The 27,574-nt window shown below is 38.6% G+C and overlaps 1 protein-coding gene across 2 annotated transcripts in view; it reads right to left on the bottom strand.

The window, feature by feature from the left end:
- Window positions 1-8,754: 8,754 nt before the first annotated feature.
- Window positions 8,755-27,574, bottom strand: part of zmym2 (zinc finger, MYM-type 2) — a 92,687-nt gene continuing 73,867 nt past the window's right edge. For both annotated transcript variants that reach the window (XM_039743999.1, XM_039743998.1), the window contains 7 exons: window positions 26,537-26,643; window positions 23,647-23,797; window positions 22,918-23,069; window positions 19,290-19,404; window positions 17,129-17,368; window positions 16,855-16,999; window positions 8,755-11,078 (listed from right to left, as the gene is read on the bottom strand). In XM_039743999.1, coding sequence (XP_039599933.1) covers window positions 10,886-11,078; window positions 16,855-16,999; window positions 17,129-17,368; window positions 19,290-19,404; window positions 22,918-23,069; window positions 23,647-23,797; window positions 26,537-26,643 — 1,103 coding nt within the window. In that variant the 3' untranslated portion in view covers window positions 8,755-10,885. The remainder of the gene's footprint in view (window positions 11,079-16,854; window positions 17,000-17,128; window positions 17,369-19,289; window positions 19,405-22,917; window positions 23,070-23,646; window positions 23,798-26,536; window positions 26,644-27,574) is intronic.

Below are 27,574 nucleotides of genomic sequence, written 5' to 3'. Positions count from 1 at the left end.
CACCGAGTAATAATTTGTTTGTTTGTGCTAATGCAATCTTTATTATCTTTTTTTTTTATACTTTCGAATTTTTGTACTTTCATATTTAACTTTAACTTGCTCAGCATGTGGTGTATCACGCCAATGTTTTTGAACCTCATTATTTCTGACCTGGATTTGACCTACGAGGTTTTCAATTCCACTTGGTCTGGGCTGATTATTACTTTCCTTATTTTCAGAATTTGCACATTGATTAGTATTGTTCTTTTTTGCCTTCTTTTCTTTCCAATGCTTTCGTGTTTCTTTTCAACACACTGCTCTTTCTTCATTGCTTAGTTGTTGATGTGCAAATCTAGAATGTATAACATTTTTAAGAGCTGGGAACCCATGAAGTGTGTCTGCCAAAAGCATTCCACTGCGAGGTTACATGTCCGTGAACTTGTTTAAAATTGTTTGTAAGTAGGGTGTGACATACAAAAGTCACCGTCTCACGGGTCCTGCTTCCAAAGGCTGTAAAGTCTAGACTCACGTGAGGCCAAAGTGTCTCTCCGAGATGATCACGTCTCGACCCAAGATTTTCTTTATTATAATAGAGAGAGATATAGCACATGTTCATACAGATGATGTAGCTCAAAGTGCTTTACAGGATGAAGAAAGAGAAAAAAGACAAAATAAGACAAACAATAAAATTAGGCAATACTAATTAACATAGAATAAAAGTTTGGTCCGATGGCCAGGGAGGACAGAAAAAAAAAAACTCCAGATGGCAGGAGAAAAAAAAACTAAAATCTGCAGGGGTTCTGAGGCCATGAGACCACCCAGCCCCCTCTAGGCATTCTACCTGACATAAATGACCTCAATCAGTTCTCATGGTATTTAGGCTTCACATGGAAGAACTTGATGATGATGGTCATGTGGACTTCTGGCCTTTAATCCATCAATGTAGCGACATCACAGTGCTTTGATTGGGTTGTGGTGGCGCAGATCGCAACCAGAGAAAACCAGAAAAAGAACAGCAGAGAAAGTAGGAGTTAGTATGGATTACGGAGCCACCAAGAATGATAATAATAATTAAATTCAGATACAGAATATCAGGGTTAAACTAAAATGAAGCTATGAGAAAGTCATGTTAAAATAATGTGTTTTTAGCAAAAGCTCCATCTCTCTTTTGTTTTTTGAGTTCTTACAGCAGCCTTACGTTTTACTCGCTAATACAGCACCAGGCACATCAGGCAGACAATCACAGTTATACAAATGGCTTTACCTTTCAGAAAATTTGCAACTCCACAAGGCTGACAATGCAGGACCACACGTGAATGAGCAGAACAATCTGCGTGGAATTGAATTGGCAGTGGAACTTCACCACTTCACCAAAAAATTAAAAAATAAATGAACAAAATGGCATTTCACTTTCAGCAAAATTTCTGCCATTGCCACAAGAACAAAGCTATTTATAATAGTTCTCATCCAGAATGCATTTTCACATATTCATTTCATGTATGCATATGTCCAGCTCTCCCTTAGTGTTTAAATAGTGAGAAAGATAAAAATCATCATTTCATGTCATGTGTCGACATTTTGTTGTCACGATGGGTGCTGTGGTTGTTCTGATGGCCACTTTGCCAATCGTAAAGATGAGTTGGAGGCAGAAGTGAAACTCGAGGCGCCGTGGCACTCACATATCAACAAACGGTAGTTGCTAGGTGATGAGGTGAGGGTGGGGCTTGGGGGGTAAGGCAGCTTTCCCTGCAGTAAGATTTCCTGTGGAGACAACATGGTGAGTGGTGTATTTCAGTGCATCCTCATATAGAAAGTGCTGCATATTCACAGTGATGTGAAGGTCAGGCTTGAATGGAATTCATTTTAAGTAACAAGCTGGTTATGTCTGCAGATGATATCAAGGTAGATGAATTGGCAGATAATCTCAAATCTGTTGAATCACCACAGAGGGACTTGGACAGCATACAGGCTTGGGTAGATGAAATTTAATGTCAGTAAATGTAAAGTATTACACAGAGGAAGTAAAAATGTTGGCCTTGACTACATAGGAGATAACTGAAACTTGAAAGTACACCTTATGAGGAGGATTTAGGAGTCATAGTGGACTCCAAGCTATCAACTTCCAAACAGTGTTCAGAAGCCATTAAGAAGGCTAACAGAATGTTAGGTTATATAGCACGATCTGTGGAGTACAAATCCAAGTAGGATATGCTCAACCTTTATAAATGCACTGGTGAGGCCTCATCTTGAGTACTGTGTGCAGTTTTGGTCTCCAGGCTACAAAAAGGACATAGCAGCACTAGAAAAGGTCCAGAGAAGAGCGACTAAGCTGATTCCAGGTCTACAGGGGTTGAATTATGAGGAAAGATTAAAAGAGTTGAGCCTTTACAGTTTAAGCAAAAGAAGATTAAGAGGTGACATGATTGAAGTGTTTAAAATTATGAAGGGAATAAGTACAGTGGATCGAGACTGTTATTTAAAAATGAGTTCATCAAGAATTTGGAAACTTGTTAAGGGTAAACTTTGCACAAACATTAGAAAGTTCTTCTTCACACAGAGAGCTATGGCCATTTGGAATATATGTGTAAGACAGCAGGACGTTACGGACTTTCAATAGTGAAGCACCTTACCCACTGTGGTGGCATTACATTTTAGTTTTTTGTCTGACACCTTTATTCAAAGTGACTTATATCATTTATGACGCAATTGGTTCCAATTCTTCTGGTTGTCCAATTGGAGTACAGGCAGGTCATGTGACTTGCTCATGGTCACAGAGTGGCAGCAGCAGGATCTGAACCCATGGCCTCAGTGTTTGAGGTCCAAAGCCTTAACCACTACACTGGAAGTGGAGCTAAAGACCAATTAGAGGGAATCACGAACAGCTCCAAATACCATTCAAGGTTTGGTACAAAATCTTTAGGTGTCTGGTAGGAAGCTGAAGATGAAGTGGACTTTCACCTTCCAACACAAGAACGACCCAAAGCATACATCTAAATCAAAGGAGTGGCTTCACCAGAAGAGGATCAACTTTGTAGACCCAAAGGCAACTGAAAGTCTGCGAGGTGACCTGAAAGTGGCCTTGTACAGGAGATCTGAAACATTTTTATAAGAAGCTGATAGTCTTACACAAATTGATCAAGCGCTGTCATAAAATTTAAAAGGCGCTTCAACATGCAGTAGTATTCGTTTAGGGTGAGCACACTTGGGCAACCAGGCTTTTCCAAGTTTTTATTTTTCTGATTTGTTTTCACGTTCTTTGTATAGATTACAATTTCACAATCAAAGTGGAAAAAGTGCTGTGACTGATCTCAGATTCATTTTTAACATGACAGAAGTGTGCATTTTAATAGGAGTGCAGTCTTTTTAGATCCACTGCTGTGCTTTTCTGAATGCAGAATAAGAGAAGAGGAAATGCACCAGCTAATTAAATGAGACCAGTCAGAAGTGAAATGGCACAAGACCAGGGTGGCACTTCCAGGAGAGGTCTGAGGCTGCACCCCAAATGGATATGCCAAGGGACTGGTTGTGTTGAATGACAGATGGACCTGAAAGTGGCCACTGAGACATGAATGTATACTAAAAAAAAAAAAAAAAGAAGTAGAATTATTGCACCAACTGCACAAAATAAGAGCTGAAATGTCACCTGCTGTAGACCCTCATTTCTTGGATTAACCTTGGCACTTTCCTCCCCACATGACCTAAACAGTTGGCTTCTGGCTCGTGTCGGGGTACCCCGTTTAACTGACTTTGTTTACTTATAAACTATAGTAGCCAGAGCTAAAGCTTTGTGTTCTTGATTTTTCACACAATCAACAAAAATGTGGTTACATCAAGCTTTCATTGTGTGGGATGTGAATAATGGCGCTGTATGTGCTTTGTTAGGTATTGACTGTACACCTGATCACATGACTGTCTCAGACCCCCCAACACAATAGCAAAGGGAACTCGATGCAATCTCCCCCCCCCCTTTTTAAAACAACCATAACAGCACCTTTTTTGAAGCTGGCTAAAGAGTGAAAAGATATCATCAGTCTCGTATCTACAGTGTAGAAGTGCATTAAAACATTACACCAAAAAGCAGAAGCTTTTTTCTTCCAAGGATATGAAGGATGGGCGCATTTTATATTCATGAGACAGAAAAATTGAAAGAAAAAAAACTGCTGTTGGTTTTGGGGGGCACCCTTGTACCCACACCAGTGAGCGAGCACAAACCACCAAGTCTACGGAGGGCTGCTGGCCGACTGACCATGTGACTGAAGGCACAGACTGACATATATATATACAGTGGTGTGAAAAACTATTTGCCCCCTTCCTGATTTCTTATTCTTTTGCATGTTTGTCACACAAAATGTTTCTGATCATCAAACACATTTAACCATTAGTCAAATATAACACAAGTAAACACAAAATGCAGTTTTTAAATGATGGTTTTATTATTTAGGGAGAAAAAAATCCAAACCTACATGGCCCTGTGTGAAAAAGTAATTGCCCCCTCGTTAAAAAATAACCTAACTGTGGTGTATCACACCTGAGTTCAATTTCCGTAGCCACCCCCAGGCCTGATTACTGCCACACCTGTTTCAATCAAGAACTCACTTCAATAGGAGCTGCCTGACACAGAGAAGTAGACCAAAAGCACCTCAAAAGCTAAACATCATGCCAAGATCCAAAGAAATTCAGGAACAAATGAGAACAGAAGTAATTGAGATCTATCAGTCTGGTAAAGGTTATAAAGCCATTTCTAAAGCTTTGGGATTCCAGTGAACCACAGTGAGAGCCATTATCCACAAATGGCAAAAACATGGAACAGTGGTGAACCTTCCCAGGAGTGGCCGGCCGACCAAAATTACCCCAAGAGCGCAGAGATGACTCATCCGAGAGGTCACAAAAGACCCCAGGACAACGTCTAAAGAACTGCAGGCCTCACTTGTCTCAATTAAGGTCGGTGTTCACGACTCCACCATAAGAAAGAGACTGGGCAAAAATGGCCTGCATGGCAGATTTCCAAGACGCAAACCACTGTTAAGCAAAAAGAACATTAGGGCTCGTCTCAATTTTCCAATGAAACATCTCAATGATTGCCAAGACTTTTGGGAAAATACCTTGTGGACTGATGAGACAAAAGTTGAACTTTTTGGAAGGCAAATGTCCCGTTACATCTGGCGTAAAAGGAACACAGCATTTCAGAAAAGAACATCATACCAACAGTAAAATAAGGTGGTGGTAGTGTGATGGTCTGGGGTTGTTTTGCTGCTTCAGGACCTGGAAGGCTTGCTGTGATAGATGGAACCATGAATTCTACTGTCTACCAAAAAATCCTGAAGGAGAATGTCCGGCCATCTGTTCGTCAACTCAAGCTGAAGCGATCTTGGGTGCTGCAACAGGACAATGACCCAAAACACACCAGCAAATCCACCTCTGAATGGCTGAAGAAAAACAAAATGAAGACTTTGGAGTGGCCTAGTCAAAGTCCTGACTTGAATCCAATTGAGATGCTATGGCATGACCTTAAAAAGGCGGTTCATGCTAGAAAACCCTCAAATAAAGCTGAATTACAACAATTCTGCAAAGATGAGTGGGCCAAAATTCCTCCAGAGCACTGTAAAAGACTCATTGCAAGTTATCGCAAACGCTTGATTGCAGTTATTGCTGCTAAGGGTGGCCCAACCAGTTATTAGGTTCAGGGAGCAATTACTTTTTCACACAGGGCCATGTAGGTTTTGATTTTTTTTCTCCCTAAATAATAAAAAAACAATTTAAAAACTGCATTTTGTGTTTACTTGTGTTATATTTGACTAATGGTTAAATGTGTTTGATGATCAGAAACATTTTGTGTGACAAACATGCAAAAGAAGAAGAAATCAGGAAGGGGGCAAATAGTTTTTCTAACCACTGTATACAGGATGAGCAATGGGATGGACGTCTGAAGGCTGCTGTTTTGCAGTTTTCATTTACTATTCAAGACTATTTTATATTTTTACAATCTTTCTCCACTGTGCACAATGCAGCTACAGTATATGCTTTATAATGTCACCCTGTATGCGACTCCTTTCTGCTGTCAAGTCCAATGACGGCCAGGGGGCCTGCTACTTAAAAACTAGACTAGGCCCGACGCATGTACACTCTCAGAGTGCTTATAAAAAGTATTTCCTTTCACATTTTATTGATACATACCATTGAATCACAATAGATTTAACTTGGGTCTTTTGAAACTAATCGATAGGAAAAGATTCTTAAATGTCAACAAGACAGCTCTGCAAAATGGTCTAAATTAATCACGAATATGAAACACCTAAAAATCAATCACTTCGGTATTCACTCCCTTAAATAGGACAACCCATTTAGGAGTTGCATCATCAGTTCAGTGGAGATCACCAGTCTGGGGTTCCGATGGATTGCTGGAAGGTCTGTCTTGTGGCGAGTCAATTAGTGATGAACGCTCAACAGTGAAGGAAAGGGACACTCCAAGAAACTCCGTGAAAAGCATAAGTGTGGGGATGGATACAAGAAAATATCCAAGTCATTGATTATCCCTTGAAGTCCAGTTAAATTAAAATGTAAGAAATGGCAGAGTATGGAAAAGCCCTAAATCTGTCTGGAGCAGGCCATTTGAAGGAGTTACAGGCTACAGTGGATGAGATTAGAGAGTCTGTGCTCACAACAACTGTCACCCAGATTCTTCACCAGTCACAACATTATGGGAGACTGGCAAATACCAAGCAATTAAATAAATAAATAATAAAATGCATGACATCTCAGCTACTTTGTCAGAATGCACACGGGGCACACAGATGTCAGCTGAAAGAAATTTCTATGGGTTGATGAGACCAACATTGAGCTTTTTGGCCACCATACTAAACTCCAAGTTTGCTGTAAATTAAACACTGCCCATCATCAAAAACACACCATCCCTACTGTAAAACATGGTGGCGGTGGCATTGTGCCGTGGGGATGCTTCTCTGCAGCTGGCCCTGGAAGGGTTATGATGGTAGACATGAACATCCTGGAGGAAAACATCATGAAGTCTGCACCTTTTGGAGATGTTATCGGGCAGGAGAACAACTGTAAAGCCAAAGGAACATAGGAAAGGCCTAACAACAACGTTCATGTCCTGAACGGTGGAGACAGAGTCCAGACTTCAGTCTAACTGAGGATGTGTTGCTGGACTGAACAAAAGCTGTTTACACAAAATCTCTGAGCAACCAGACACAGCTTGAACAGTAAGGAAAGAAGAAAAGGGGAAAAAGCGCAGTGTCCAGATGTCAAAGCTGACAGACAGACCTGTACACACAGACCTCAGGGTGTCATGGCTGCATTTGCTAAATACTGACCTGAATAGAGAACACACATGTGCTCAAATAGTGTGCATTTAATTTGTGATCAGTTTACATCTCTTTGCATAGGTCTCTTTTCATTTTGACTTTTAATTAATAGAGTCTTTCTTATTATTAAAAAGGCTACTTACAGGCACTGTAGTTTCTTCATAATATAAAAATTCTTCTTTAGAGGAGATTACCTTGTACCTCAAATATATTTAATCATCTAAAATCACTTTCTCTCAACACCCACTATTTTCCTAAACAGATACTTCATGATTAACACTGAGCTATAACAGGGCCCAGTTTAAGATGCTGGTTGCTTTGCCATTTGCAAATACAATATGAAGGATTGGGAGTTTCAATGAACAACTTAATAAAAATGAAACACAAAAATGCTGTCTGAGCCATGACTTCTTCAGCAGCAATAATTGACTTCTTAACGAATAAACTGGGCTGAAACAAAAACCGGCAGCCCCGGAAGAAAACTTGGGAACCGCAACCCCCCCGGCCCAACATCTCTGTGCTCTTGGGTCTGTTGTGTGCCATCATCTGAAGACTGGGGGTAAAAAAAAGTTAATTGTATTCTCAGTACATATCATAAAAACTTGATACTTCACCAAGTATGATCTTGTAATCAACCACACATTACACATGGAATGGCAAATCACAGGAAATGGACTTTTCCCAACAGTTACTACATCTGAAACAAAACGGTTTACGAAACCAACAACTCATGTCAAGTCCTTCTTGTAGTAAGGAACCGCTGCAGTCAGCGGAGCAAACAAAATTTAGGTGTCTAACATACTGCAATCTTGGGCCTCAACTGCAACCAAGTTGGAATTTACAGTGAATAAAGACCTGTAATTTAACCCTTTCATTTTACAAATTCGCATTTTAATGTTTTTAGCACTTTTTTTTTTTTTTAATAACCAAATTTATAGAAAGATCAATTTTGCTGGGCAGACATTGCTAATTATGTGTATTTCCAGCAGGGCACAGCAATTTGCAAGAGCCTTCAAGTACAAGAAAGATTCAAGATTTCAGCCATCGTCATAAAAAAAAAGCACTAGGCTCAATAACACAAGTAAAACGTTACATAATTTTGTCAGCCTCAAATGGTTAGGTACTGACCTACCACAAAAATTCTACTCACCATTCTCCATGGCTTTTTCATTCCTTACAGGCCAGTGAGGTGTGCTTGTCTGGAAGACGCTATGTACTTTGCAACAAGTAAAGCTATGTCTGAAGGCTACAGCATACATTAACATTTAGGTCAAAGAGGCACATCTCTTCATTGCTGGAGTGATAGACCAGGCTTGTGCTATCAAATGTTTAGCATATCACAAACTTTTGAGCTCATACTGTATTTGTCTTGTAATGTAAAACTTTATTTAGAGCTTAAAGTCATCAATCTGCTGTGTTTGTGTTTCAGCTCAATTGCAAACTGGCACACTGGTTTCTCTGCAAGTCTGAGCTTGAATCTACTTTATTTCTCTCTTGCCATGAGTTGCACAAGTCACAATGTGAGAGTGGTTAATTTGCCATAGCATTTCACAATCATTTAACACAACAGAGGACAGTTTGGACGGACGGCTATTGCACAAAGGAGAGACAGTCATGAATCATGAGCAACTAAAACCATGAGACAGTCCCTGCAGAATCTTCTCCCATAAGGAGACACATAAACAAGAGCATAGCTTTACTAGCAGGCACCTCTCTGCCAGAGATCACTTGCTACAAAAACAGGGACAGAAATAAACATTATTGTCTTTAGACTGCACATTAGATTTTGTTAACCTGTATTTTTTTTTTATTTCAACCTTTATTTGAAGAAGCTACTGATAAACAAATCACAATAACAAAGAAAGAAGCTATACGTGTGTGCAACCTGGAATTTACTGTGCACATGCTTTGATAAAAGAACACGTTCAGAAATGAGGTCTGGAAATTGTTTTGGAAAATGACTAAAGTAGCTTCTTTTAACATTAACATCCTCCATCTGAATATACAAGTTAGAAAGTCATTTTATACTTTAAGAAAATGTACAAATTAACTGCTGGATGCCATCCACATTATAAACTCAGTGTGAACAGAAGTATAAACAAACACTGTACAAGTTATATAAATCAACAAAGTCCTGTAAAACTGTACAAAACAACTATATGGCCTGGTAGCAGTAAACCTGCATTTAATTCTAACATTATGTTATCCCGCACAAAAATGCAAGTGGTGTACAGTATATAACATTTGGACATTTCTGTAGGATTCCACAAGCAGTAAACCGAAAATCTGAAATTTCTTTTCTTAGTAACTTGCAAACATTGAATTATTTGTATTAGTATAAAAAACATCCCTTATGGAACTTATGGAACTTTTAATGCAGGACTTCTAGGAGAATTCTTGGAATGATAGCCAATGAAACATAAATCACTATATAGTGCTTGATGAGTATTAAGTTGAAGGACCATTCAGAGGTCAGTATATTTAGCCCCTTTTCAAGAATTACAGGAATTTTAACCAGGTAATCCTCATTTACTAGCAGACAGCCACGTCATCGGTCCCATTTATTTTAAACACTAGGCATGTCACTGTCATTTCATTTTCTGAGCCCATGCAGCCACATAATGTGAACTTTTTAGTATTTGAAAAGGCATATGACAAAAATATAGCTGAAATATATTAAACTCTAGCAAATAAGAAAATAATATGTATATACTGTGATATTTGTTTGGGGATTTTTTTTTCAGTGAACAGTTTTGAATTTGTATTGTGGTACAATTTATATACCACATTGACAAATGCAGACGAATTTTGTTTATAGTGACATTTTAAAACAAACCATCACAACCTGAAAGGCAAGAATGGCTAATATAAAATAATTAGCAAACATACTGCAAGAATGCCTCCAGTGTTATATACAGGGTAACAAACTTGAAAAAAATTGAAATTCAATAAAAGACGCTCATTCTTCAATAAAAGCATACATGGCTCACAAATACTGGAGAGAAAGAAGGCACAAAAATACTATCAATTCCTCCAAAAGATAACACAATAACCCACCCCCATTGATTATGCAGAACAGCATTTTTTTAAAGGTCTTTAATAGTGCTAAAGACTATATTACATTATCCTGCTGACAGGGCAAATTAGGGAAGTGGTAAGGAGAGAGAGAGAGAGAGAGAGAGTAGGGAAAATGAGTTTTTAAATACTGTATTCACTCCAACCTGTCCATATTCTTATCTAAAAAACAAAAGAAAAAAAACACCCTGAACTAAAATAAAAATATACATGGCACATTTAAGTCTGAATTTGCAATGTAAAAACTTACAAATAAATCTAATCAATAAATAATTAAAAAATGTTTTGTGAGAGAGTGTTTAGTATGCTAAAATCACTACACAGATAACACAAAATGTCCCCCTCACATTTGGGAAAAGAAAACATATTTACAGTACCCAATCTGGGCATTATATGCTACACATGTATAAATTGAGGATTATTTGAATTATGTGTGATATCCCTAAGAAATTATAGCAGCAAGTCTCTCTCTGATGCTGTATATTCCTATATGACCAGAGTCATGAAAATTAATCATTTTCTCCCATGTCTGAATAGTCTCTTTCACTGTAAAGATCCTTTATTAAAAGGACACGAGTAAGCATTCTTTCCAGGGTGCTTCTGTCCAATGAAGAGGTTGTGTACCATAATGGGCTGTCCGCACACGTGGAGATTTCTGGCGTCACGTAAAACATGTCTACTCTCTGCTTAAGACTTTCAGGACTGCGGAGAAAAAAATACATGAAAAAGAAAAAAAAAAAAAGACTGTGAACAAACAAAGTTAAAAAGAGAACATTCATTTGAGGTTATTTACATGTTAAATAAAACTTCATTTTTACCCATTAAATTATTCAATCAGGAAATAAAAATGAAGGGCATTCTAAATCTTGATGTAGCAGATTAATGGGTGGACATAGTAAAATGCAAAAAAAATATAAAAGTAAATCATAAGATATACAATTACCAATAAATGTAACACAGATATTACATTAAAAAGGAAATATCACTTGATAAATAAAAAGGAAATTACATTTTTTTTTTTATATCTATTTGGGGCTCATCAAGTGTACTTGGACACAGCACCTGAGGCAGAGCCTCAGACGTAGTGCCACAACAACTGGTTGGCTTATTTGAGAGGATGTTTTATTATTGTATTATTTGGCACGTACTATATTAACATGTCTGTGATCTGCTTCTCGCAACTGAGAGGGTGTGGCACATATCTGCTGGCTGGCTGAGCAACGCGTTACCTGGTATGTAACCACCCAAATATCAGATTGTGATCAGACCTATGAATTCATATATTATATTATAATATATATATACACATATACATGCACACATATACACACACACACACACACACACACATATATACATATAAGTACAGGCCAAAAGTTTGGACACACCTCCTCATTCAATGTGTTTTCTTTATTTTCATGACCATTTACATTGGTAGATTCTCACTGAAGGCATCAAAACTATGAATGAAAACATGTGGAGTTATGTACTGTAAATGTGTTTTAATTCTAAAAACAGGTGAAATAACTGAAAATGTGTTTATATCTATATCTAGTTTCTTCAAATATCTATATCTATATCTATATCTATATATATATCTATATCTATATCTATATCTATATCTATATCTATATCTATATCTATATCTATATCTATATATATCTATATCTATATCTATATCTATATCTCTATATCTATATATCTATATATATATATATATATATATATATATATATATATAGTCACACACGTGCGCATGGGAGGCAGCTAAAGGGCTTGAGTAAGGGCAGTTCCAAATAAGACCAGGATGTGGCAGAGTGCACTGACTCTTTTTCTCCCTTTCCTGCAGACCATTCACGGGAGATTCCACCTGGCCCTTGACGTCACTTCCGGGTCCGAGCCTTTGGAAGACAACCTTGCTGGCTCTGGCCCCTATGATGTCACGTCCGGGCTCGAGGCTATGACTGAAGACTCTTATGAGCCCGACCCCTTTGACCTCACTTCCAGTCTTAAACTTTTAAAAGCCTCCACTCTTTTTCCCTATACCCTCAGTCCTGTTTTGGACTCGGTTTTGTGCACATCAGTGCTGTGTAACATAGACTTTGCAGCCAGGATACCATTTATACGAGTGGCTGCCCCAAACCTTGCTATGGCTCTGTGTGGAGTTTCTAGGTTCTGGGTTCCCAAGGCTAACTGAATCCTACTTACGTATATATTCATATATACGTCCATAGCCTGCAGCTCGGTCACCGTGTGAGGCGGCGTGTGGTCCCCCATCCCAACGCCTCCCACGTTGTTGGCTGGCTGCCCGTCCGTTGCTCCGGTCTCTACATTCCCTTCCTTGCTTCGCCACGGGATTCATGTCTCCCTGCTGATAACTACAGCCTTTTTATTTAATCCACGGCTTCTCCGCTGTTTTATTGTTCGTTTATTACGATTATAGTTATTGTGTAGGTATTTTAGACTTACTTTACATTGTTCAGGTACCCATTTCCTTTATCATTCCAACTGTACCCCCATTAACATGTCTATCGAGGTGATCACCATCGATCAAAGAACTGTCACTTACCGAGTGGTTTCCATGCCCAGAGATGGCAGGTTCAAGGTGTGGACTGATGATGGTACAAGAGATAATTATACTACACAGGAGCACTAGAAGAGTGAAATGCAGAACCATAGGTGAAGGGCTTAAGCATATGAATTGATGGCTGCCACTGAATTGTTTGGCTCTCGCTTTCAAGTGTACCGAAATGGCCAAATATTTTACACCTTTCGACAACCGCCAATGCCTCTTAAACATCTTAGATTCACAGGTGACGATTTCAGCAGTGGACACTTTGATGTTTATGGATGTATAAACTCTCTAAAGCTGGATGTGAAGTGAAGTGATCAATGAAACCGGTTGTATGCTTACAATGCTTGACAGATGCCGAATGTCACTTCAACACAAGTCCTACAAATACTGTTGTAATTGAAACAAACCATGAAACTCAAACTGATTATGATAGCAGCAATCCAAGCTGTGAGATTTGAAACAAGATTACTGTTCACATGGCCAACTGTACGTTGCATGTTCAAGAGTAAGCTCAGTGCACAGCTTGATCATATTACAACCGGAGGGCCGAACTCACAATGTGGTATACAAAGAGATCCTTAAATAATTATTGGTATATTTTCCCTCAGTTTAAAAAGGTTTAATTTTCTTCGTAATAAAAGTTTTAAGGCAGTACTTCACCACTGCGAAGCGCGGGTATTTTGCTAGTAAATATATACACATATATACATACTGTGAGACATGCCCGACCACCACCAGACAGGCACTGCATCTTTATCAAAAGCACGTTTATTTTCTCCATCAACTGACACAGTCTCGCACAGTGCACTGTGCTCCTATCACCAATCACCACTCCTCCGGGATTCTCTCTCTTTGACCCTGGACCACCCTTCCTCTCTCCACGGGAGCCTTGTCCCGCTCCCACTCCCAACTCTAAACTCCCAGACTGTAGGATGGCGGGCCCTTTTATTCTCACCCAGATGTGCTCCAGGTGCTCCCTCTGACGACACTTCCTAGTGTGGCGGAAGAGCACTCGGAATCCCTCCAGATGTCCCCGGAGGGATCCTCCTCCATCTTCACGGGTGTGGCGGAAGTAAATCGATCCCGGGCTCTCTGAGACTCAGGGCGCCCCCTGGCGGTGGCCACTGGCCCCAATAGGCTTGAGCCTCCTTGCTCTTCTCCCGTGGTCCTTCTCTAATCCAGGGCGATTGCCCCCTCGTGGCCTGGAGGATGTACATGCCACCTCCCAGTCCTTCCAGGCGTCCTGGCCGGGTCGCAGCTCCAGTGACTCGCCACAATACATATACACACTCACACACAAAATGTATCTGTACACTCCAGCTCCATTTTAATGCATAAGATGTCAGAATTTTCTTTCAATTTAACTCCGCAGATGTAGCCTTTTATATTTATTTAGTAATGATATAGGTTCTAAAGTGTGGTGGGTTAAGCCTATTTGTTAACTTTGAACCCATTTATGCTATTCTAGCTTTTCCTCCTTCAACTTTAGAAGAAATAAACTCAGAAACCACTCTGCCTCCTGCTTTATGTGCGGAAATAGAATAGAAGCCCCATCCTCAAGTAAAGAAGAAGGCATTTATATAGCAAAACCCTTTGTGCTTGTATCAGAGTAAGAGGTACATCTGTAGCAGTTACAGTATACTGCATATACAGTGCATCCGGAAAGTATTCACAGCGTATTACTTTTTCCACATTTTGTTTATGTTACAGCCTTATTCCAAAATGGATTAAATTCATTTTTTCCTTATAATTCTACACACAACACCCCATAATGACAACATGAAAAACGTTTACTTGAGGTTTTTGCAAATTTATTAAAAATAAAAAAAACTGACAAATCACATGTACATAAGTATTCACAGCCTTTGCTCAATACTCTGTCGATGCACCTTTGACAGCAATTACAGCCTCAAGTTTTCTTGAATATGATGCCACAAGCTTGGCACACCTATCCTTGGCCAGTTTCGCCCATTCCTCTTTGCAACACCTCTCAAGCTCCATCAGGTTGGATGGGAAGTGTCGGCGCACAGCCATTTTAAGATCTCTCCAGAGATGTTCAATCGGATTCAAGTCTGGGCTCTGGCTGGGACACTCAAGGACATTCACAGAGTTGTCCTGAAGCCACTCCTTTGATATCTTGGCTGTGTGCTTAGGGTCGTTGTCCTGCTGAAAGATGAACCGTCGCCCCAGTCTGAGGTCAAGAGCGCTCTGGAGCAGGTTTTCATCCAGGATGTCTCTGTACATTGCGGCAGTCATCTTTTCCTGTATCCTGACTAGTCTCCAGGTTCCAGTTGAAAAACATCCCCACAGCATGATGCTGCCACCACCATGCTTCATTGTAGGGATGGTGCGTTGTTTCCTCCAAACGGGACGCCTGGCATTCACACCAAAGAGTACAATCTTTGTCTCATCAAACCAGAGAATTTTGTTTCTCATGATCTGAGAGTCCTTCAGGTGCCTTTTGGCAAACTCCAGGCGGGCTGCCATGTGCCTTTTACTACGGAGTGGCTTCCGTCTGGCCACTCTACCATACAGCCTTGATTGGTGGATTGCTGCAGAGATGGTTGTCCTTCTGGAAGGTTCTCCTCTCTCCACAGAGGACCTCTGGAGCTCTGACAGAGTGACCATCGGGTTGTTGGTCACCTCACTGACTAAGGCTGTTCTCCCCCGATCGCTCAGTTTAGATGGCCAGCCAGCTCTAGGAAGAGTCCTGGTGGTTTTGAACTTCTTCCACTTACGGATGATGGAGGCCACTGTGCTCGGTAGGACCTTCAAAGCAGCAGACATTTTTCTGTAACCTTCCCCAGATTTGTGCCTCGAGACAATCATTTGCATTTGGCTGAAGTCAATGTCATTACTGGTAGCATGAGGCGATACCTGGACCCTACAGAGGTTGCACAGGCAATCCAACTTCTCCAGGAAGGCACATCAATATCTGCTCCTTTGGGCAGGGAGGAACAGGATGAGCACTGCCAGAGCCCTACAAAATGACCTCCAGCAGGCCACTGGTGTGAATGTCTCTGACCAAACAACTGCCTGGCACCGTGGAGCTCGATTGCCATTTGCCATAGAATACCAGAACTGGCAGCTCTACCACTGGTGCCCTGTGCTTTCCAGATGAAAACAGGTTCATCCTGAGCACATGTGACAGACGTGAAAGTGTCTGGAGATGCCGTAGAGAACATTATGCTGCCTGTAATCAGTTTGGTGGTGGGTCAGCGATGGTCTGGGGAGGCATATCCATGGAGGGACGCACAGACTGACATTAGGTATAGGGGCGAAATCCTTGGACCCACTGTCCGATCCTATGCTGTTGTAGTATGTCCTGGGTTCCTCCTGGTGCACAACAAGGAGTAGCTTCATGTGGTAAGAGTATGCAGACAGTTACTGAAGGATGAAGGAATTGATATCATTGATTACGCCTTCGCCTGACCTAAATCCAATAGAACACCTCTGGGGCATTATGTTTTGTTCCATCCCACGCCACCAGGTTGAGATCCCCAAGGACACCATCTGTCATCTCATTAGGAGCATGCCCCGACATTGTCACGCATGCATACAAGAACATGGGGGCCATACAAACTACCGAGTACGATTTTGAGATGCTGCAATGAAATTTTGGCAAAATGGACTAGCCTGCTGCATCATTTTTTCACTTTGATTTTTGGGGTGTTTTAATTCAGCCCTCTATAGGTTGATAATTTTCATTTCCATCAAACGATGTGGCATCCTTTCATTCCTAATACATTACCCAGTCCATATCAGTATAGATATCAAGCATGATTTTTTTTCTCCTTTGAGATCTGATGTGTTTTCAAAGTGTTCCTTTTAATATTTTTGAAGAATGTACATACATACACACATAAACAGAGAGAAGAGCAAATTGAACATTGCAAGTCTTACCACTTAGAGAAGTAAAGCTCATATATATGTCGATCATGATCTTTAATGGGGCATCTTGATCCATTTCCAGATGACATATCTTCAGGTTCATAATCTGGGTCATTTTCATCATCTCTGCCTTTTCTTTTTCTATTCCCAGTTTGCTCTATAAAGAGAAGAATAGTGCCACATATAAAACAACACTCACACAAGGTTCAAGTTTGAAAACTGAAGACATATTGACAGACAGAATTAGACTGGCTATGAGTTTAACAGTATAAGTCATAATTATTACCTGATTTATCTTCAGTGATAGATGGAAACTGAATGCAAACAGTTCTCTCCTTAGTACGAGCATTCTTCAATTGTTTAAAGACATTTGCAAAAGAAAGTTGCAAATGCTGCTCCACCGTTCGTAAGCCGAAGTATTTAGTATTAAAATATACTAAAGTATTTAGTAAAACAGTAGGTGAATGATCTCCAATCATTTTACTGCTCCACATGTGATGTTCCTGAATCCTGCTGAACACTGAACCTAGAAATGGAAAAACATTAATGATTAACAATGAGATTCACAAATGGTGATAATGATCAATAACAACTGATCTCATTTAATTAGCTGGTCTTTTTTTCCTCTTCTCTTATTCTACATTCAGAAAAGCACAACATTATGTTTTTTACATTTATTAAACATTTGGATTTCCATCTTTTCTAAAGCTATAAATGCTTAACTCTTTTTTGTTTTCCTATTGCCCTCCATTTGTGTAGTCTGCTCCCTTCATTTAACCCTAACAGTGAAAACTAAAGAGCAGAGCAGGCACCCCGGATGATGAAGGCTGCAACTACTTCAGAGTCAGACCTGCTAAGTAGTAAATAATCAGTTAAATAACCAGAACACCTGGAAAAGCAGAATGAAAAACATGATACTGTTAACAAGTTAAAAAAATAAACTACATAGTACATTTTAATACAAAATTTACCAATCTTAGCTTTGTCATTTCTACATTGACCCAAAAATACAGAAACTGGGAAATAATGACTCACTTAACTAGCAGCCACAGGTTGTCCCCAGGACTGAGTTTGGTAACCACTGGAATAGAGGATAAGCCTGAACAAAATTAGTGGTAACTAGCAGGATATTTTGGAAACCAAAATATTAATAACAAATATTTAATGCAGATTTAACCGATTACTTGCTGTAACTAATAAACTTCATATTTAGAGACAGTGAAATGTAATGCCAATAAACGATCCATCTTTATTATCCATTGATACAATTTAGGGTTATAGAGGGCCAGACATTATTCCAGCAGGACAGAGCACAAAAAAAAAAAGTAACAAGCAGTAGGTACAGAGAAAATATATTGCAGGTCAGCTTCAAGCATTGCCACACAAATGTCTTCTAGTGAAATCAACTGAAAACAGTACATTGAACCACTGGGAAGAAACATCTCCCCAACTATTACGTAGGCACATCAATTACAATAAGGATTTTAAAACTGGTTTACATTTAAGGCTGCAACCTATTCACCACCTACTCCCTTTTATTCTCAGATAACTGTTTTCATGCCCAAGTGATGTAATTAATACCTTCAAGACAATAAATCAGTACTTCAGCTCCTAATGTAAACTGTCTGCATGGCAAGTGTAAGGAGTTACGTCAATATTTTACAGCAAAAAGGGCTGTGACTGTGACAAGCATTGAGGCACATTGCAAGCAGCTTTGTGGAGAGAGGAAAACCATATTCAAAAGACAGTAGGAGGACATGCAGGCAGGAAGACAACTTGAGTTGAAGTGAGCAATAAGCACAAAACATACCCGGAGTCACAAATAAAACACAACTTATAAAGAAATTAAATGCCAGAATGAAGGCTTCAGCTCAAAGCAGTTAAACATGCTGTACGCAACAGTAAGAAAGAGACTAGACAGAAAGGGTCAGACAAGTTCACCATCACTATAATACATTATCCAATGCAATATCTTGACAGAGTGAGAAGGTATGAAAACTTCAATCCCTTGATACATACTTGGGTACTCATAAAAGGATTGCTTATAATACCATGTATATACTATACTAACTGCTTTTTGGAATGCTTAGGACAAAATAAAATTTGGTACACAAATAAAGGAGAATGAAGCAGAGGAGTAGTGCAATTGTAGCAAATACACAACACAGTTTCTAGATGACACAGGTACCAGCTGAAGGGCAGTCTTTGCCAACAAAGAGATGCAGTATGCTAACCGTAAATGAATACAAACCTGAAAGATAACACTTAATTACATATTTAGTACTTTATTACCATATTAAATTTTAGGGATTAAGACAGCAGTATATATATAACAAGCTGGGATAACCCTACTACAGAATATATATGCTTTCATGTTTTAATATCAATAATAAAAATTAAAACAGAAAAACATTCTTGTAATGAAATATGTGTAAACTTATTCTTACCATCTGGAAGTATGCTTGGTTTCCAGCCTTTTAAGATTTTATTTAATTCTTGGATAAACATCTGGTAGTAAGTATCACAAAATATGTTGTCCTTTCTTCCATTCTCACACAAGTGCTACATGAACAGAAGTTATACAAAAAATTGATCAAATTAGTTAGCAATACTGGCAACCCACATACTCAATTCTGCTTCAAGTTACTTTGTAAATATAAAGGCAACTACTTTATGTGATTAGCACTTTAGTGCCATTTGGATGTAAATACATATTTCAAAGATGAATTGTTATTTTTTTTTCAGTACAGTCTATATATATGCATAGTCCACAAAGAAATTGTTCTTGGCCTTCACTCATTGTGACTATAAACCATGCACCTATACATTTAAGAAAAAAAGAAAAATGTCAGTATTTCTAATTTCTATAATCTTTGAGTCGTTAATTCTTCCAGTCATCAAAAATATATTCTTTACATCACAGGCTTCAATAAAAATTATAAAAGGTATAACATGCAATTTACTGGAAACATTTACTGCATGTGATCAGTTATTACTTAAAGGTAGTATTAGTCAAAATGTTTATAAAATTTGAGGTCTATCCACAAAATATTTTCAGCAGATTTATAGCTTTACTAATTGCTAAAATATCTACATTTTGCAACAAACATTAGCAAGAAACCAAAAAGTTAACACCTATAAATCTTAAAGGCTAATTCATATCACACGATGTGGTTCAAGTTATGAGTATTAAGGATAACCTGACATAGTACAGAATTTATTCATCTGTTATTAAATTATTAAAACAGAGAACAATTAAACATACAATAGGTAATATGTCACATTTCAACTTCAGTCCCAAGGTCAACCCATTTGGAGACCTATGAAATCTGAGAACCATTATAAAGGGTTAACAGAGTCCTTATATGAACACTTAAAAACAAAATTAATAAATTTTCACAAATTCTAAAGAAGCTCTACACAATTCCTCAGATAAAAAATGCATTTTATTCTACTTTTCCATCGATATATATTCACAATCCAACAGCAAAACTGGAAGTTTTTAGTGTCGGGCCTACCTCTGTTTTAGATAATAGATAATTTTAAAAACTATCAAAAATCATTTTAAAAAATTACAAGTAAATGAATATTAGAAATCGTATACTTTAAGAAACACAAAACATTTATAACCGAAAAAGAACATGATGAACCGGATTTTAATTCTTCAAACAATGAAGCTTCAGGCACTGCATTTAATATCTTAGCATCTAAACCATCCTTTCAAAATGGAGTCATGATCTCAGGGGTTGACACCATAAGCCTATGACACACAATCGAAGACTGGGGATGGAGCACTCCAAAAAGCAGCAAGTGCCACAAAGCAACACCATTCAACTATCAGGTACCACAGGTTCAAAATGTTTCACGTGGTTGCAAAACAATACCACCTGCATGGCACTCGTTTTAAAAAAAAAACACACAAAGGACTCCAAATATGGAAAATTTCACACCCTGGGTGAGATTTATAAAATGTAACATTTTGTGTAAATCTGTGTATAGTCATTTGGGTTTTTCAGTGCAAGATATCTCGTCATGCATAGGAAAATATTCCAAAATCCCAAAATATCAGAAAGATTTCTGGCCCCAAGCATTTTGGATTAGGTATACTCAACATGCATATTGTGGTAAGAGGTCCATGGCTCGTTGGTGCATTTTATATAGGTGTCGTGCTGGGAAGTGGAGCAGGTGTCGGGCAATCAGTAGAAAAGACGACTCGTCTCCGGGTTGGTGAGAGGAAGTCAAGACGACTGGGTGTTCCCTTGTGGGCATGTGCAGCTGGTCTGAAGTGATTGTTTCATTATCATCCCAAGGTAGCAATTAGACAACTGCACCTGCAACTCTTCTCAGCATTTAAAAGGGGAGCACAAGACAGAAGCAGAGAAGATGAACTGAGAGCAAGAGAGAATATTTGTGAGGGCAGTATACCAACCAGATTAGAGGCCCTGTGAAGGAGCTTAGGTTTTGGCTATCTAGGGCCTGGTTTGGTCCGCTGATCATTTGGGTAGAGGGTGGCAAGCATGGTGGGAGATATACCAAGGTATCAGAGGTATGACTGCGAGTGTGTGAAGGATGATGGGAGGAGACGAAGGAGTTATGCTGGGATTGTCCTGAGCAGAAGAGGCAGTGTTGGTCTAATAACTGTATATTTTGCTCTCATTTTATCCCTGATTTTATCACATGGATTACCAAAGTTTTAATTGATTATTTATTGTTAGAGGAAGTACCACACTTTCATTGTGACACTGTTCTTTTTCAAACACATTTTGGCACTTGTGCAACTGTCCCTTGCATCGTGTGTATCCTCATTTGCCTGGCCAATCTGGTTATGTTATTAACAGTGTCGGAGTCAAGAGGCTCCTGGAAGGGACTAGGTGCATGGAATGGCCAACAAAGTCACACATATATAAAGTTCAACATTAATTACTGAAGTATCACTAATAAACCAACACACAGAATTAATAAGTCTTTGCCTTTGAATTGTGATTAGCAATTTGGCTTATGAGAGCCTTTTTTATACTCCGTTGTCTGCTGCTTGGATTTGGAGGTTTGTACAACTACAATAATAGAGACTGTCCAAGACAATATGAACGGAAAGTTTGAAAGAAGTGACTTCCTTTAATCGATTTTTCAACAAATACGAAAAAGAAAGTTCCACAAATATTCTGTGAAATCCTATTTAATACTAAGGCGGAAAAATAATAAATGATTCGTGACCCACTACAGTTGAACTTCTACCTCTCAATTAAAACAGCAATGAAAAAACAAAGTGAGTGTTCTTTGTAAAGAACAATGACAAATGGGAAGGAACAGATAATCTGCCATAGTACTTGAAGTTTTGTTAGTATCACCACCAGTATGAACTGGCCAGTTCACCACTACAGTATCAGATGAACAGGATGCTCAAAGCAGTTGTGAGAGATTGCTAATTTTTTTTTTTTTTTTAAATTGATTATATTTTGGGAGGCACAGCAATATAATGGTTTGTGCTGATGCTGCTTCACAGATCCAAAATCCTATGTTTGAATCCGAAGCTTGACTGTCGTTGTGTGGAGTTCATATGTTTTGGATATATCCGAGTTTTCTTTCCACATCACCAATAACTGCTCATTAAGTAACTGGTAATTACAAATTGGGCCCATGTGAATCTGCATGTGGTGGTGTGCATAAACAGGCTGTTCTCAGTGCTGCTAGACTCTGTAAACACTGTAACATTTAATTGTATCAAGTGGGTTTGGCAATATGATAAGCTAAGATGTGATTCTTAAAATGTTGAAGTAACACAAAACTGTGCTTTTCTTCTGTCAAGTTGCTGCCACTGCTGTTAATAACCTTAGTTTGAGGTTCCCCCCGGTTATTCAATGGACAAAATTATAATTTATATTACTTTATGACTATAATGTGCTGGAAAAGCACACTAAATGCTTAAAATTAAATTCTTTGCAAGACTGAATTTGACATATCTTAAGATAATATGTAATTAGCAAAAAAAGAAGGGTATTTATATACTTTATAACTGAATAAGACAGTGGTACGGTAAGCACACAAATTAAATAATCTCATTTGTTTGTTACTCACCTGTTGGATTGCGAGACAAAGATAATAAATGCTATCAGGTTCATAAGATTCTCCATTTGGTCTGCGAATATCACATACAAAACGAGACAGTGCATAGTTAAGTTCTGCTGCAGTATGCTTTAGCAGATCTCCTTTTAACCTTACTGATTTAGCTGCAAAAAACAAAAGTGAAACACTTATGTAATAAACATCAATAAATGAATAAACAAAAGCTTAAAACAGAACTAAGAAAAAATATTAAAATTATTATTAGGTCAGAAAAAAACGAGGATGGACATGATTAGAAATGAGTACATTAGAGTGTCGGCTCAGGTTGAATGGTTGGGAGACAAAGTCAGAGAGGCGAGATTATGTTGGTTTGGACATGTGCAGAGAAAAGATGCCAGGCAAGAGGGGAAAAAAAAAAAACAAAAAAAACCAAAAAACAAGGCCTTAGAGAAGGTTTAAGGATGTGATGAAAGAGGACTTGCAGGTGATGGGTGTGACACAGCAAGATGAAGAGGACAGGAAGATATGAGAAAAGATGATCCACTGTGACAAACAGATACAAATATCTTGAATGGCTGCAGGCACAACCCGAGTATAAAAAGTAAAAGATCTAACTAAAGCAACAATAAAATCAATGTGAATAAATTTAGGAGTGAAGCAAGCTTCAACTGGTTTCAACTACCAGTTTTCCAACACCATCATATATTTATACGTAAGTAAATCTATGTAACCACCACTTACTGTTTTCCTGCTCTTCCTTGCTGTCTGTCATTAAAACCCATCTTTTCCAAGCATTAACTCCATATGAAGACTTTAATGTAAACAAATTTTGTGAAGTATCTGGGTTATCAGCCTGGGGGCCATTACTTAAAATGGCTCTCCTTTTACTTCCCTAAGTACAAAACAAAGCAAAAATCAGAAAAAAAAAAAAACAACAACATATTGCTAAGCCAGCAGCATCTGTACACAGATAGTATCCAGGTCAGAATTTAATCCCAGGACACTGCACTTGTGATGGAATGTACATTAAAGTACAATAAAATGACATCACTATTAATGCTTATAATCCGAATGAATAGTTCAAATAAATTCCACCTCTATATTAAAACTGTAGAAGTCAAAATACTTATATAATACTAACAGGAAGTGCTATAGAACAATAAATAAGTAACACAGGATAAAACTGCAGTAAAACAGCTCCCGTTCTGATGGTCTGATAATGCAAGTACAGTGGCACATCAGATTTTCTAAATACAGTGCATCCGGAAAGTATTCACAGCGCATCACTTTTTCCACATTTTATGTTACAGCTTTATTCCAAAATGGATTAAATTCATTTTTTTCCTCAGAATTCTACACACAATACCCCATAATGACAATGTGAAAAAAAGTTTACCTGCAGTTTTTGCAAATTTATTAAAAATAAACAAAATTGAGAAATCACATGTACATAAGTATTCACAGCCTTTGCCATGAAGCTCAAAATTGAGCTCAGGTGCATCTCGTTTCCCCTGATCATCCTTGAGATGTTTCTGCAGCTTAATTGGAGTCCACCTGTGGTAAATTCAGTTGATTGGACACGCTTTGGAAAGGCACACACCTGTCTATATAAGGTCCCACAGTTGACAGTTCATTTCAGAGCACAAACCAAGCATGAAGTCAAAGGAATTGTCTGCAGACCTCCGAGACAGGATTGTCTCGAGGCACAAATCTGGGGAAGGTTACAGAAAAATTGAACTCTTTGGTGTGAATGCCAGGCGTCACGTTTGGAGGAAACCAGGCACCGCTCATCACCAGGCTAATACCATCCCTACAGTGAAGCATGGTGGTGGCAGCCTCATGCTGTGGGGATGTTTTTCAGCGTCAGGAACTGGGAGATTAGTCAGGGTAAAGGTTAAGATAACTACAGCAATGTACAGAGACATCCTGGATGAAAACCTGCTCCAGAGCGCTCTTGACCTCAGACTGGGGCGACGGTTCATCTTTCAGCAGGACAACGACCCTAAGCACACAGCCAAGGTATAAAAGGAGTGGCTTCAGGACAACTCTGTGAATGTCCTTGAGTGTCCCAGCCAGAGCCCAGACTTGAATCCGATTGAACATCTCTGAAGAGATCTTAAAATGGCTGTGCGCCGACGCTTCCCATCCAACCTGATGGAGCTTGAGAGGTGCTACAAAGAGGAATGGGCGAAACTGGCCAAGGATAGGTGTGCCAAGCTTGTGGCATCATATTCAAAAAGACTTGACTGTAATTGCTGCTAAAGGTGCATCGACAAAGTATTGAGCAAAGACTGTGAATACTTATGTACATGTGATTTCTCAGTTTTTTTGTTTTTAATAAATTTGCAAAAACCTTGAGTAAACTTTTTTCATGTTGTCATTATGGGGTGTGGTGTGTAGAATTATGAGGAAAAAAATGAATTTAATCTATTTTGGAATAAGGCTGTAACATAACAAAATGTGGAAAAAGTGATACGCTGTGAATACTTTCCAGATGCACTGTATATACAGTATACAGTAATCTCTCTCTATATCGCGCTTCGACTTTTGCGGCTTCACTCTATCGCGGATTTTATATGTAAGCATAACTAAATAAATAACGCTGATTTTTCGCTGCTTCGCGGGTTCTGCGGACAACGGCTCTTTTTACTTCCTGTACATGCTTCCTCAGTTGGTTTGCCCAGTTGATTAATACAAGGAACGCTATTGGCGAATGGCTGAGAAACTAACTAATCAGAGCACGCAGTTAAGTTCCTGTGCGCCAAATGCGATGTTAACCAGGAAGTCTCGTCTCGCTCATTCAGCATCAACGTGTTTCGCTGTGTAAAGAGTTAACTTTTGTGCTCTTTTGTGTTTATCTCTGTGCATAGTCAGCCCTTCATTATGGCTTCAAAACGATCTGCTCCTGCTACTGCTTCAATGAGGCTATGATTCTTTTTATTTAAAAAGTAGGAAAGGAATACAAGATCTACGGCCGCAGTGTCCTTTTAACCAGGGTACAAAATGAGTTGTAAGTGGATGTAATAAGGCAGTAGTCGGGATGGAATCTGCTTTAGGGATTTGGATTGAAGTCTGCCGGAAGAAGAACAACGGCGGTGATATACAGTTGCCTGAAGAGGCTCCTTTAGAAGAGCTGTAACGCTCTCCTTTGTTGTGCAGTAAAACTAAACTCATCGTTATTGGACAAGTCGTTGTGTCATTGTTGGTGAGTAACTACAATTAATTTTCTACTTACAGTATTTAGTAAATGTACGTACATTTAGTGTCACTGTACACACATTTACTGTATACAATTTTTCTTGCATTGTACATATTTATTGCTGGTGGCCTGTCTATTGTAATGGCTGTAACATATGTGATATCGGAGACACTCGATATCTTTAAAATAATATTTAGGTTTTACTGTATATAAACAGTGTGTTTACATACATAATTTCAATGAATCTTACCTAATATCTAAGAGAATACAAAGGGTTTACTCTGTATAACTGTGCAGGGAATATTTATAAACAGTGTGGGAGAATGCTGTGGAATGCAACCCCCGCGATCGAGGAGGGATTACTGTACTGTAACTGTTACAGATGTACCTCTTAATCTGATACAAGCACAAAGGGTTTTGCTATATAAATACCTTCTTCTTTACTTGAGGATGGGGCTTCTCTTCTATTTCCGCACATAAAGCAGGAGGCAGAGTGATTTCTGAATTTCTTATTTCTTCTGAAGTTGAAGGAGGAACAGCTAAAATATCATAAATGGGTTCAAAGATAACAAATAGGCTTAACCCACCACACTTCAGAACCCATATCATTACTAAACATAAAAGTCTACATTTGCGGAGTTAAATTGAAAGAAAATTCTATGACATCCTATGCATTAAAATGGAGCTGAAGAGTACAGATTTCAAAAATATGATAATGGGTAAATTATACACTTAAACATTCAGCAAAACTTGATTATTTTCTCCTCAACATGCTTTGGTTATTTCTGGCTCATAGTAGTTTTCTTTATATAGAATTGCCCTTTTGTATAGGTCTCAATATGCAGAGGTTCAGAATTAACAAACCTCATCAGCAAGTTCATCTGTGGATTAATACACTCATTTAATAGCATTATGACAACTTCTGAATATCTGAAAGCTGTCTGCATTAACGACTTTGGACCGGATTTCTTTTCAATGACTGCACTCTAATTTTTTTACTTTAACCTTAGATGGACAGCGTACCCATATGACACAAGTCTATAGAAATCTCGTTACTATGAAGTACATTCAGCAGATACTTTCATTACAAAGAAGTGCTCAAAAGACCTTGAAATGCCTGAATGAATCATCCACAAATTAGTTAGTTCTGTGGCCGCAGCTCAGTTGTGCACAACGATCCCCAAACAGAAACACTAATTTTTTTTTTCAAACTTTCCTCGTTTTTTTTTTTTTTTGCCTTTTTTGTTTCCTGCAGTTTTCAGCGATTCCTTTTTGCTTATTGCTCAACAACATTTGAAAAACATCCATTAGAATTTCTCATTGTCACTCTCCTATAGAAACGGCAGAAGAAAAAAAAATTTTTTTTGCAGCTCTCGATTGCTGCAAAAAGAAAAAAAGCTGCCAGTGAATTTGGAATTCCACCATCGACACTGTCAACTTTCTTGAAATCTTGGGTTGCAAACATGTGAA

This window comes from Polypterus senegalus, chromosome 2 (assembly GCF_016835505.1).
Source record: "Polypterus senegalus isolate Bchr_013 chromosome 2, ASM1683550v1, whole genome shotgun sequence".
NCBI lineage: Eukaryota > Metazoa > Chordata > Cladistia > Polypteriformes > Polypteridae > Polypterus > Polypterus senegalus.
The sequence above is the reverse complement of the archived record's forward strand: the minus strand, read 5'-3'. Positions and strand labels throughout refer to the sequence as shown.